This window comes from Sorex araneus, chromosome 2, assembly GCF_027595985.1.
Source record: "Sorex araneus isolate mSorAra2 chromosome 2, mSorAra2.pri, whole genome shotgun sequence".
Taxonomy (NCBI): Eukaryota; Metazoa; Chordata; class Mammalia; order Eulipotyphla; family Soricidae; genus Sorex; species Sorex araneus.
In genome coordinates this window covers 170,107,485-170,120,562 of record NC_073303.1, presented here as the reverse complement: position 1 = coordinate 170,120,562, position 13,078 = coordinate 170,107,485, and the positions used below count along the sequence as shown (strand labels likewise).

Here is a 13,078-nt window from a genome sequence, read left to right as displayed (position 1 = left end):
TTCTGATGACTTGACCAATTTTTACAGATCTTTTTAAAGCAATAGCTTTTATTTGTCTTACTTAATCTTTAAAAAAGATCAGATATATTAGTCAGATTTTAACTATCAGGAAAAAATAATGCTACTAAAAATGAGAACTAAGCATAAACAATAAAGTAACTGAACCCTCATTTTCTTATGTGTGATATTGACAAACTTACACAAATATCAGCTAGCATTGAAAATGAAAAGACTGATTAGTAATATATTTCAGAATAATAAAACATTTTGAAAAAACACTCTAAGTACTGTTGATCTACTACTGTAGATAAATGAGAACTCTAAATTTAAGTCTGTATATGTGTACATGTCTACAATTTATATTTTGTATTTTTAAAATATAATAAAAATCTTTAATTGTAATGTTTGGTTGCTTGCCCTTTTAATTTATGGATTATAATTAAATTTCCACTTAATCAATCCATCCTACACAGGCATGCAGATCTCTATAACTCGGGTTTCTTTTGAATTATCCTTTGTTATTTATATAAAAGATGATTCCACTATTTTTCCATTTATTATAAAAGCACTTGATTAACTGGCCCAGGTTATGTTGGTTAGACAGATAGGTGAATGTCACAAATAACATTTTAAAATAGCATATCTCAGTCATCTAGCATCTCATTTATGAAATGCTGATTATCTAATTATCTTGTCTACTACAAATTATCCATGGTCCAGAGGCACAAAGTATAAAAGGGCCAGGAAAGGTTAAGTTTTCTGAAATCAAAACAAGTTTTATTTTGAATGACAAAATGCCGCATTAATAACTGACAATGTAGCAGACAGATTTCTATAAAACCCTAAGTATTCTATAAAACTCATGGAATGGAACAGGAGCTGGGAAGATAATACCAGGGTTATTATCAAACTCCAGTTATTATCCAATCGTCAACACCCAGTGGGTTCCCAGCATAGTTCTGGGTATAGCTCTAGAGACAGTGAGCACTATTGGATTTAACCCTGTGTCCTCTAAACAGCATGGGGTGATGTAGGAAGCCCCTGGCACTGCATTCTCCGGTCCTCACATTAAGCAACATGAAGTGCAAAGCCAGAGGTGGAACTCCTTTCCTCTGAAAACTGCTAGGAAGCTCCACAAAGAACAAACAAGCAAACAGCAAATCAACCATTGTGAAATCTATACGTGCTAGAATAGAACCCCCATGATATCTATCCTATCATACAATATTTTCATGTTATGTAATATCATACATAATGTATATAATAACAATTTTAAAATGGAACACTATTTGGGGCTGGAGAGATAGCGAAGCGGGTAGGGTGTTTGCCTTGCACGGGGCGGGCCGGGGTTCGATATCAGCATCCCGTATGGTCTTCCCAGCACCGCCAGGAGTAATTCCTGAGTGCAGAACCAGGAGTATCCCCTGAGAATTGCTGGGTGTGACCCAAAAAAAGCAAAAAAAAAATTGGAACACTATTAAATTTTTATAATTAATTAAAATTAACGTGGCAGATGACTAAATGGCTAACAGAAAATGGAATGTCAACTTCCTTTCTAGCTTGAATAGTTTTAAGTTACACTAACATATCATACATAATAGGCACATAATCATATCTAACTTAACGTATGCATTTTCTATTAAAGTGTATTTTTTCTAAAAATGTATTGCTTAAACTATGTATGACAGATTTTTAACACAAAAAAACAATATCAATATTCTAACTTCATTGGGTACTATTTCTTTTTTATCCTCATGGTAAATCTGGGACCTTGATAAACACCTAAATAGTCTGAAAGTTCTGATTTTTCTATAACGTCCTTTAAGTAGTAAAGATATGGGCTTTTTACTTCAAATTGAGTTTTCAGGACTGGGGAGGTGACACAGAACTTACACATGCCTGATCCCATTTGATCCCTGACACCTTCTCAAACATTTGTGTCCCTGAGCAACACTGGGAGCAGCTCTGGAGGTCTGCAAGTACCTGAGCATCATAACCTGGGTAACACTGCGTCCTTGGTCCCTGATATTGAGCCCTCAGGCTGTGTGTTGGAAGCTCTCTCCCACCTTGCAGAAAAGAGTCTTTAGAAATATCAAAACTTTTTATGTACTGATTAAATTTGACAAGTGAACCAAGTGGACGTCCTGAATTATTTTGCGAGTTAATCTATCTTCAATGTTAAACTGATTAGCTATTTTGGTTTGTTTATGCTTTCTAAAGCACCTCTAATTGTATTAAAGACATAGAATAGTCTGTATTTTAATATCATCATACCAGAACTGTTAATGTGCATTTCATTTGATTAACTACCAAGTTTTATTATTTAACTATAAATTTTAAAATTAAAGTTTCTAATTTTAAATTATTCATCATTCATTCCTTTTACAGTTATTATAGTAACTGAAATAAAATGTTGAGGAAACTAATTTTAAGCTAAAATGTTAGTTGGCTAATAAGTGATGTATTAGAAAATATGAGTTTAGGATAATGTGCTATAGAGCACACAATATTAGAGAGTTATGACTATGAACAAATACATTGATATACATATTCTATTTGTTTTCACTGCTATGTTTTTTTCCCTTAATATCTTCCTGTGACTCAACTTAATAATAAAGACATTTGCTTTGAATCACTTCCCTGATCCACTCAATTTTAAAAATGCCAAGTAGCTTCAAAAACTTGGTGTTGAATTGATGCGCATTTGCTTACATTCTTAACATGTTTTTTATATTGCTTCTTACATAATGTTCAAATTCATATTCAAAGCTTTGAAAATATAACCTCTACAAAGCTGCTCTCAGAACCTGGCCTAAAAATGTATACAATTTACAGTATTTCTTGATGCCCCATACAGACTACACTCATATGTTCATAGTCATATGCATAGTACATATGTAGAAACTCCAACTCTTTTTGCATTCCTTTGCCCTGAATTCCCTTTTTTTAGAAAAAAATAGCAATTTCAAATGCCGTGTATTTTCTAAATTGCTTTGAATACTCTTTCTCTGAATAACGTTACCTGTCTCTGACAAATAATTTTCTTCCTCTGTATTTGACCTAAACAAATCAAAATAGATACTCAGTTCAACATTGAAGAAGATTAATTTGCAAGTTAACTTAGAGCTATTTTGCTCTAAATTTCAGATTTATTTTTAAGTATATATATATTTTTTCTATTTCTTATGACACTAAACTCAGTAGGTTACTGTTTTGGGAGGGCTCCTTATTTGGGAGTAGAAGTTTAAACATATTCATCAACTAAAAAATGATTCCCTCAAAAATAATTTTCACTAAAATGCAAAGGAATTTAAAGCTGTTGAAGAAAACATTCCGTATCATTTTGGGCATTAAAAAAAGAATGTTATGAGTTAAATGGAAAATGAGAGTTTAAGTTTTACTTCAAAAGAACAAACAAAAAATAAACATCTCAGTGAAAGTCAGTGTTACACAGGAGCTAAATAATGGGCAATGTTGTAGTTGAAGTGGTTCTGGTTAACACTTGATAAATCTTGTCAACCCTCTGACTCCTAATAGAAGGAGTAAAAGTTGAGGCATGCATTCAGCTTGATTTATAGACTTTTATACTGAAAAACATTTTAGTGGCCTCTCTCAATCAGAGCATTCAGCAGTTCCTTCATTTCAGAACTAACAACTATGAAAAAAAAAATAAAACTGAACTTCATAAAAAATAAGTTCAAAGTTACAAAGATAGTATAAAGTTTAAGGGGCATATCTTGCATTCAATAGCTCAGTTTGATTCTTATACCACCTGGTCTCTGAGCATGGACGCAGCGTAGGGGCCCCTGAACAATACTAGGAGGCCCAGGTAATTTCTGGTATTATAGAGTCCTTGATTTGAACTATTGGCCATGTTGGTCAAAACCTTATCTCTTCTGAATAGAAACACCCATAAACATAAAATAGTTTAATGCTTCTTGAGTGCTTTCTAATCGGTTTTAATAAGGATAAAAATAGATGATGGATAAAGTAAATATAATTACTTTAAGGAAAGGGATCATTTACATTGGGGGCCTAAAATTATTTGCAATATAGAATGTTGGAGAATATTAGTATTCTTTATCTATTTTGTGTCAGTGATATCCCCTCTGAAACTCCTCAATACAGTAACAATCAAAAATACTTTCAGATATTGCCAAATGCCTTTAGTGTGTATAGGGACAAAATTACTTCTATTAAGAGTCGTGTAAAGCAAATTCTAAAGAGGTTTCACAAAGATGAATTGGGGACACTTTTTATTGCTTTTGTTTTGGGGTGTACCTTGCAGTGTTTAGGGTGATTACTGAGTTTGTGCCCAGATTCATACCTAGGGGTCTCAGACATATTTAGTGCTGAGGTATAGGTCTGAAATATATGTCCTATAGTGACATATATAGGAATCAAAGCTTAGTTGGCTATATGCAAGAGCCTTACTCTTTCTCTACCTTTTCAGTCGGATTTTACTTTCCTTTTGTAATAATTATATTTAGAAATTTTTATAAGGGTACATAAAGTCTTGGTTAGAAAACTATATATATAGTAAGAATGGTACACTGCTAAGTAATCCCAGTTATTTCATTTGCAAGATACGAAAAAACAATTTCAACTTTGCCTTGACAAAATGTTTCTCAGGATATTTTAATTTTAATTATGAATAAGAGGAAGACGTGGAAAGAGAAACATATCTTGCAATATTTGGGGCTACAGTATATAAATAAAATACATTTTCATTTATCACAGTAAATATATATATGAAGATGTAAAAGAGCAAAAAAAGAAAAAAAAGAAAATTGAAGGGCAGATCATTTTGATTCTGTATTAAATTTGTAGCATTTGTACGTTGGTTTTAAAAATGTTTGGATTATTATGAAAGAAAGCAAATCGTGGTACATGTTCCAGTTCTATCAGATGGAGAAAGACTTGGTTTGGAGAAGAATAGAGGACAAAGAACTTAATACGGAGCACATCAAAAGAATCAAAACCTAGTCTAAGACAACTGAAAACACATTCTATTTTGCTGTAATTAAGATCAAAGGAGAAAGGATCAGAGGCCAGAGTGACTAAATAATTGGCTAAATTACTCCTCCAAACCTCAGTTACATGTTTTTATTTATGTATGTATTTATTTGTTTGTTTATTTGTTTATTTATTGAATCGCCATGTGGAAAGTTACAAAGCTTTCAGGTTTAAGTCTCAGTTATACAATGCTCGAACACCTATCCCTTCACCAGTGCACATATTCCACCACCAAGAACCACAGTGAACCTCCCCCCCACCCCCCACCCCCGTGTAGCTCATAAATTTCACTTTACTTTCTCTTTACTTTGATTACATTCAATATCTCAACAAAAAACTCACTATTATTGCTTGGAGTTCCCCCCCCCCAAGTCGGACCTGCTGGAAAGGAAGCATTTGATAATTTGTTTTCCATTGCTGAGAATGAAGAGATATGTTACATGTTTTTACATTGAGATCAATAACAGAAATCACTTGATGTGTTCTATGACACAGTAGTTTTACAACAATGAGTATTAGTAGTAACATCCATTTTTATCATCATTAAAAGATTGTTGTGATGAATAATTTTGTTACACTCAAGTGTTACTAATAATACTTGGAAAATATGAAACTCATACTTTGTTCAACAACAAAAATAATTAGGTACAGTTTTCCAGAGACAAATTTAAACCACTTAATGTAGACAGAGTGATGGTACAACAGGTAGGGCAATTGCTTGCATGTGACTAACCCCAATTCAATCCCTGGAATCCCAGGAGTTAATCCAGAGCAAAGACAAGTGTGTTTACTCCATCCAAAAAAATGAAAGAAAGTAAAAGCTAAACCCACTAAACCAAATAGAAATAATCTCTACTGTGATACATTTGCTTTCATAAACAACCTTAGTATCATTTATGAAAACAAAAACCTACCTTAGATTTTTATAGTGTGTATATTTATAAGTTAAAAGGAACATTACAATATTACAGTTCTAGTAAAACAATGTATAGATGTGAACAATAGAACTTTGCATTATAGATTTAAGGACTATATATTTATAGACTGAATCATTTGGTAGTCCTTATGGGGAGTGATTTTTTTGTGAACAAATAAAATTATCACAAAAGATCTGTTTTTAAGGCAAAAATACGCCTCAGGCCATGAGCAATGAAAATGACTACTACTTTAAGTTTGAAACTGTTTTTAGTCACTCAATAGACTGAAAATATAGAATGATGCATTAATATAAATTTTAGTTTATGGTTGTACTTTTCACTTAGTAAGTTAGCGATCATTTTTCACAAGATAGATTTGACTTTATATGCACTTAAATTACAGTTCCTTGGTAACTAAAAAGTTGAGAATTTTTTACAGGTCAAACATTTTATTTATATTCTGTATTCACTCGTGATAGATGAACATTATATAAATGCTGACACTCTGACAATAAAGATTCTCCATTAGGCAACAGCTTCATCACCCATTGTGCTCTATTCTAAAATCCTTGCTAAGAATATATAAAATGCATTTGGTAGATTGATATCCTTACTTTAATTCAAATCCTGAATCGGTTTAGTAGACAGAGAGGTGAGTTTACTTTCTAGGTTTAAAAAGTTTTTAAAATTATGACTAGAAATATTTTGTCCCTTAATCTACCTTGTAACAGTAACTACACTGTTACTAAATAAGTCTATAATTTGTCATATAAGATATATAAGAACTATGTGCTTTTATATTTTAATACTTCAAACTATGTGTGCTAAAGACATTTTTTCCTATAAAGGCATTTTGCTTTGAAAAAAAAGGTCTACACAGTTCTTTTGTAAGTAAATACAGAGAAAATATTTGTTTCCTTAGAATTTTATGTTTTTATTATTCAGAAAAACTAATTCAATTATTCATAAAACATTAAAAAAATCTAAACTTATTAGACATTTAACATTAAACACATATACATATATTAAAATCTTGGATCTTTAATAAAATATGTTTAATGGAGCTGCATAGTTTAAAATTACAATGATAATTTTTTTCATAATAATTATTTATTATATAATAACTATTTCTCTGAGTTTTGAGAAATTTAAACTAAGCACGCCATTCCATTCATCAGTTATATATATATATATCTGTATTGTGTTGTATGTTAAAAACTGTGTTATTTAACATATAATGCTATTACATTTTGTGTTTAGTAAATATGACATTATTAGAATTTACATTTTAGAACAAACATAAGACAGGTGGAAATGGTTAGCTTGCAAAATAAAGTCTGTTTCACATTTTTTGAGGAGAGAGGAGTTTGGGCCACACATGGAAATTCATGAGCACTATTCCTGGCACTGTGCTCGGGAGTGGCCTCTGATGATGCTCAGGGGAACATGTGTGGTGCTGGGGATCAAACCAAGGTCAACTGCATACAAGGCAATGCTTTATTTCCCCCACTACCTTTATTGTCCTGTATTTAACATTTATGGCATAAGGTATAGATCAATGCATATCCAATATCACTCAGTGATGCTATACACTGAGTAGACCACATGGACAGAGAAATATCTTCCTCCAGAGTAATTACCAATCAGATACTAAGGGAATTGGTAACTGTTCCATAAATACTTCTTCTTTTGCTTATCAAGTAAGAGGACTCTGAGTAGTAACCTATCTTGACTCCCAGTTGCTTTTGGTTTAATGTATCAACAATATATTCTTTATTTGCTTTATAATGGAGATATTAAAAATGTCTTTCATAGAAGAGATGAATTTTTTAAATTATAGTTTATTTATTATGATTCTGTACTTGTCAGGTTTCTCCTAAGAATCAGAATTAATATTGTATGTACATATGTATATGCTTATGTATAATGAATAATTTATTGACACAATTATAGAAAGTGTAAAGCTTCAGTATCTGTCAACTAAGCTCATAAGCTAATAAAATGGTCTTGTTGAAATGCCTGAGAAACCAATGGAGCTGATGTTACAGTCTATGTATGGTTTGAAAGCAAAATAAGACCGAAAGCAATCAGATGTTTCCATTTTATTCCAAAAATAGACAAAAATATCATTTTTTAAATTGAAGGTCAGAAGGCTGAATACTTTTTCATACCTATAAAAAAGTGATTTTTCTATGCAAATTCTCAAATTACTAGATAAAGCCCATCCATTCTATAAAATAAAGGTTTGCTTTATTCAATCTACAAAAGTCAAACGTATTACTCAGAGTGATCTCTAAGCACAGAGCCATGATTAACCTCTGAGCAATGGAGGGTGTTTCCCCCAAGATCCCCAGCAATGACCAAATAAAAAAATAAATATTTAAAAAATTTACAGGATCTAGTGAGATAGTATTTGGGTTGAGGCAAATATCTTGCATTTAATCTCTGGCATGACCTGGTCCTCCAAACATCCTGGTGCAACCCTCTAAAACCGCAAATATTGCCCCAAGGGTCTGGGTAATCTGTTATTGAAGGACTCAAACAGTTCTATATCCTCACGCCATTGCTTTGAAACAGGAGCTCCACTGCCAGGAATTTGCCAACAGGTGCCTATGGATTTCTTGATTGATACACTTGGAAGGTATAGATAAATTAAAAAAAAATCTTGGGGTCAGAGAGATAGTAGAGAGGGTAAGGCACTTGTCTGGCATGTAGCCAACCCAAGTTTGATCCCCGGCACCACATATTGTCTTCCAAGCCCTGCAAGGACTGATCACTGGGTGCGTGAAGCCAGGAATAAATCCTGAGTACAGACAATTGTGGTCCCCAAACCAAATCAAACAAACAAAAAAATACTCCACAAATTCTCACCCAAACTTTCACAATAATGTAGGACTTGCTATCTGTAATTCTTACTTTGCAGTAAAATCAGCATATGTTTTAACCATTACAAATACCAAATTTGCACAATTATTTCAGAATCACACTTTTCTAATCTTTCTTCTCCAAAATAAATGTGGTGATGAGATTAGAAATATTAGTGTTGTATAATTGAATATTTTGAAAATATGTTTTCTGCACTAGTTAAATGTATATGATCAATATGTATTGTGTATCTTCAGATTAATTCTACTTCCTAGTTAATTTTATAATTCAATTACTAGCCATGAAGTATTTGGAAAGTTTATTTGTAACTGAGTATTTCTCTTGATTATCTTGAGTGGTTTGTCAGACTTAAATGATTGAGACTGCGTATCTTTTAAAGGTATAAATTATATTTTAGTGAAATTAACTAATGGACTGGAGAAATAGTACAGTCAGTAGGGTGTTTGCCTTGCACACAGCCAACCTGGGTTCGATTACTCCATCCCTCTCAGAGAGCCCGGCAAACTACTGAGAGTATCTCACCTGCACAGCACAACCTGGCAAACTACCCATGGCTTATCCGATATGCAATAACAGTAACAATGTCTCACAATGGAGATGTTACTGGTGCCCGCTTGAGCAAATTGATGAACAACTGGACGACAGTGCTACAGTGGCAGTGACAGTGCTAATTAATAGACTAAAATTTCACTATTGGGGCTGGAGTAATAGCACAGCGGGTAGGGAGTTTGCCTTGCACGAGGCAGGCCCGTGTTCGATTCCCAGCATCCCATATGGTCCCCTGACCACTGCCAGGAGTAATTCCTGAGTGCAGAGCCAGGAGTAACCCCTGAGCATCGCAAGGTGTGACCCCCAAAAAAGCAAAATAATAATAATAATAATAATAATAATAAAATTTCTCTATTGGTTAGTAATATGTAATTGAATTTAAAATTAGAGACTAATCCTAGGACATTTCAGTTGTTCAGCCACAAATTAGTGAAAGGTGAATGACCTTTAAAAATCTGAAGGGTTCAGAATCTATGTTATGTATTTAGGTGTGGAAATAAGAGAAACCAATAACATGTTTACTATAGGTCACACATCCCAAGATTTCAAAAGTCTCAAAGTAGAAGTCTTATAAAATGAAAGTGTTATCATCCTTTTATGTTAGCTATTTTTGTTTGGTCTATGAAATATGTGTATAGGTGAAATAATGTTTGTTAGTGATTTTGAAGGCATAAAAGTTATAAATAACTTAATTTCTTCCATTAGTGATTATTTTATTGTTATATTTAAATAAGAAATTTTGTGACACTTACATTGTAGCATCTATAACAGAATATTAAACTTTAGTAATCTATTCTAAATAAATATTTAAAATGATTTTCTACCTATACTTAGAGCAAACAGCTAGTACTATGTGCTATAGTATGCATTTTCAAAGAAATTCTGCTTAATGCTTGTGATACAGTAGCTATCTTGAGTTCTTTGTGGGTCCTTTATTATGAATCCCTGGTATTCCTGTAATAATGAAATTGTTGTTATTCAAATGCACATAAATGCATTCAGTCTATAATAATAGTATTCATAGACATCTATAAATAGTTGAGAAACAATTGTATGAAATGCTTGATATTCATCTCAACCATATTTTGCAATTTCACTTTTAAACTCAGTCTTCAGAAATAATCCAACAGCAGTGTTTTTAAGATATTCAAATATTTTTGTCAACTTTTAATGGAGGGGATGGTAGTTTCTTAAAATCACATGCTATTTTTCAACAAGTCTAAGGTAACTCTAGTAAATATATCCAATTATAAGAAATAAATTGTTTGTATGACACGAAGTACATGTATAAGTGATGATGTATAAGTTTTAATGATCTCATTAATATTGTTTTTTTTTCTAGATACACCATCAGTCAAGATTATACCATCCACTCCTTTTCCACAAGAAGGACAGCCTTTAATTTTGACTTGTGAATCCAAAGGAAAACCACTGTAAGTATTTTAATGGCAATGAATTTGTTCACCTCTCTTTCTATCCTGCTCAGTTGCAGAATTAACTGGAGAAATGAAGTTTATCTTTTCTAAGTGGGCAAAATAAATGAGTTCTAGAATAGAACTCTCCAACAAGCCCCCAAACCCTGTGTCTATTAAGTATACACTGAAGACATTCTTTTACTTTGTCACCTGGTGAAGTTTCTGTGCAGATTTCCAACTCTGTGTGTGCGCGGGCACGTGTGTGTGTGTGTGTGTGTGTGTGTGTGTGTTTCATTTTTCTTCCAGTAGGATAAGATATTTCAACCTGAAAGGACTTAATAACTCAGTTTGTGTCACTATATTATAGAATTAAAACGTTGTAAATCGTAGTTCTTCCAAGTCATGTTCTTCCATGAAAACCTTAAAAAACATTGAAGCTGTGCTAGAAAGATGGTACAGAGTACAGCTGTTGTCCTCTCAGCTGAATGCAAACCTAACATCAGCTTGCATACAGCCAACCTTAGATTTGATCCCCAGCAACACATATAGTGCCCCAAACCCTATCACAAGTAATCTTGAGTACAGAGCCAGTATTAAGCCCTGAGCACTGCCAGGTGTTATAAAAAACGTTAAAAAGAAAGATATTGAAACATATCTCAAAATACATTCTAAAAGTACATGAGTAATCATGTTCATAATAAAGGAAATCAAATGTGCATTTATTATGTCGCCTCTATCAGACTTAATTTGAAATGTAATGTGTTTGGTGGAAATGAAAATGAAAAGGTCACAGCTTTTATTTAGTTGGAGACTGATTTCATTGTTTAATATAGGTGTTCTAACACCACCACAAATCTCATAGTTTACTTTTTAATATTCATGTTTATAGGCAGCTAATTCATAATGTCAGCCAAAAAGCAGAGACAAGTGAATATAAAAGAGGGACATTATTGTCCAGACAGCAGTGTAAGTTGCAAAGTATGTCTAACATCGCCGGCTGCAGAGTAAGCATCAAAAAGAGAACGTAAGCGTCTGGTTTTGTTGGAAGAGTTAGGATTACTGAGCAGTCTAAATATATTTAGTAGTTTTGTCGGAAAAGCTCTTGCATATTTATGAGTGCGGCTGTGTACAGTTCATGGACATGTATGCACCTGTAGCACATGTAGAAAAAATGGCAAGAAACATGGTCAGGGATAGGAATTTTCAAATAATTATGGAGAGAAAGATAATTAGTGTGAGGCGTGCTCCGTCCTGATTGCCCTGAGAGGACTGTCTAATCGGGACTCCAAGATCAAGCTGTCTACAAAGTTTATTCATAAGTTTCTGTCTTGATCAAATCAAAGCTGAAAGAATGGAGCGAACCAGGGGCCGGAGCGATAGCACAGCGGGAAGGGCGTTTGCCTTGCATGCGGCCGACCCGGGTTCGATCCCCGGCATCCCATATGGTCCCCCAAGCACCGCCAGGGGTGATTCCTGAGTGCTGAGCCAGGAGTAACCCCTGAGCATTGCTGGGTGTGACCCAAAAAAGCAAAAAAAAAAAAAAAAAAATGGAGCGAACGAGCTTCTCTCAGAGAGGAGCTATGACATCCTCCAAAATACACTCTTAACGTCAGTTTGGTTTACTCCGTCCCCACCCCTCTTTCTTAACCCAGAGGATGCTTCTAAGTTTTCTCTTGCAAACGACTGGGTAGAAAAGCAGAGGAGTGAAAGCACAAGATTGCAAAAAAAAAAAAAAGGTTTTGATTTTCTGAATACAGCAAATTATTTAATTATTGGATGGTTGGAGAGATAACAGGCTGAATTTGCCTGCCAGGAAGTCCAAAGTCAAACCCCGTAGCATATGCTCCACTGAATACCTCCAGGAATGAACTACAAGCTCTGAACCAGGGATATTCCCTCAGCACAGCCTAGTATGCTCAATCTAGTAGAAATGAAACCTGTGTTTCAGAGCTTACTCCTAGCTCTACACTTGGCAGTCACTTCTGGAGCTCTCTGGGACCATATGGGTTGCCAATGATCAAACCAGGATTGGCCTTGTGCGAGACAAGGGCCTCACCTGCTGCATTATTTATAGTCCCAAGTCTTCATATTTTAGAGGGAAGAAAGTTAAAACTTGACCATATTGACATTTTTTTAAAATTTATAAATCATTATTTTAAAAAACTTTATTACTTATAGTAATAATTTTCCAATATTTACTACTCTCTTATCCTTCTTGTCAAGATTTAACAATAAAATATATTATTTTTTATGGCTAGCGTTAAATTATCTTTTTTTTTTTTTTTTTTGCTTTTT

At 33.5% G+C, this 13,078-nt stretch overlaps 1 protein-coding gene across 1 annotated transcript in view; it reads left to right on the top strand.

The window, feature by feature from the left end:
• The window catches only part of CADM2 (cell adhesion molecule 2), a 304,436-nt gene that overhangs the window by 169,860 nt on the left and 121,498 nt on the right, over positions 1 to 13,078 (top strand). The window contains exon 7 of the mRNA XM_004606996.2: positions 10,711 to 10,801. Within this exon, the coding sequence (XP_004607053.2) occupies positions 10,711 to 10,801 (91 nt within the window). The remainder of the gene's footprint in view (positions 1 to 10,710; positions 10,802 to 13,078) is intronic.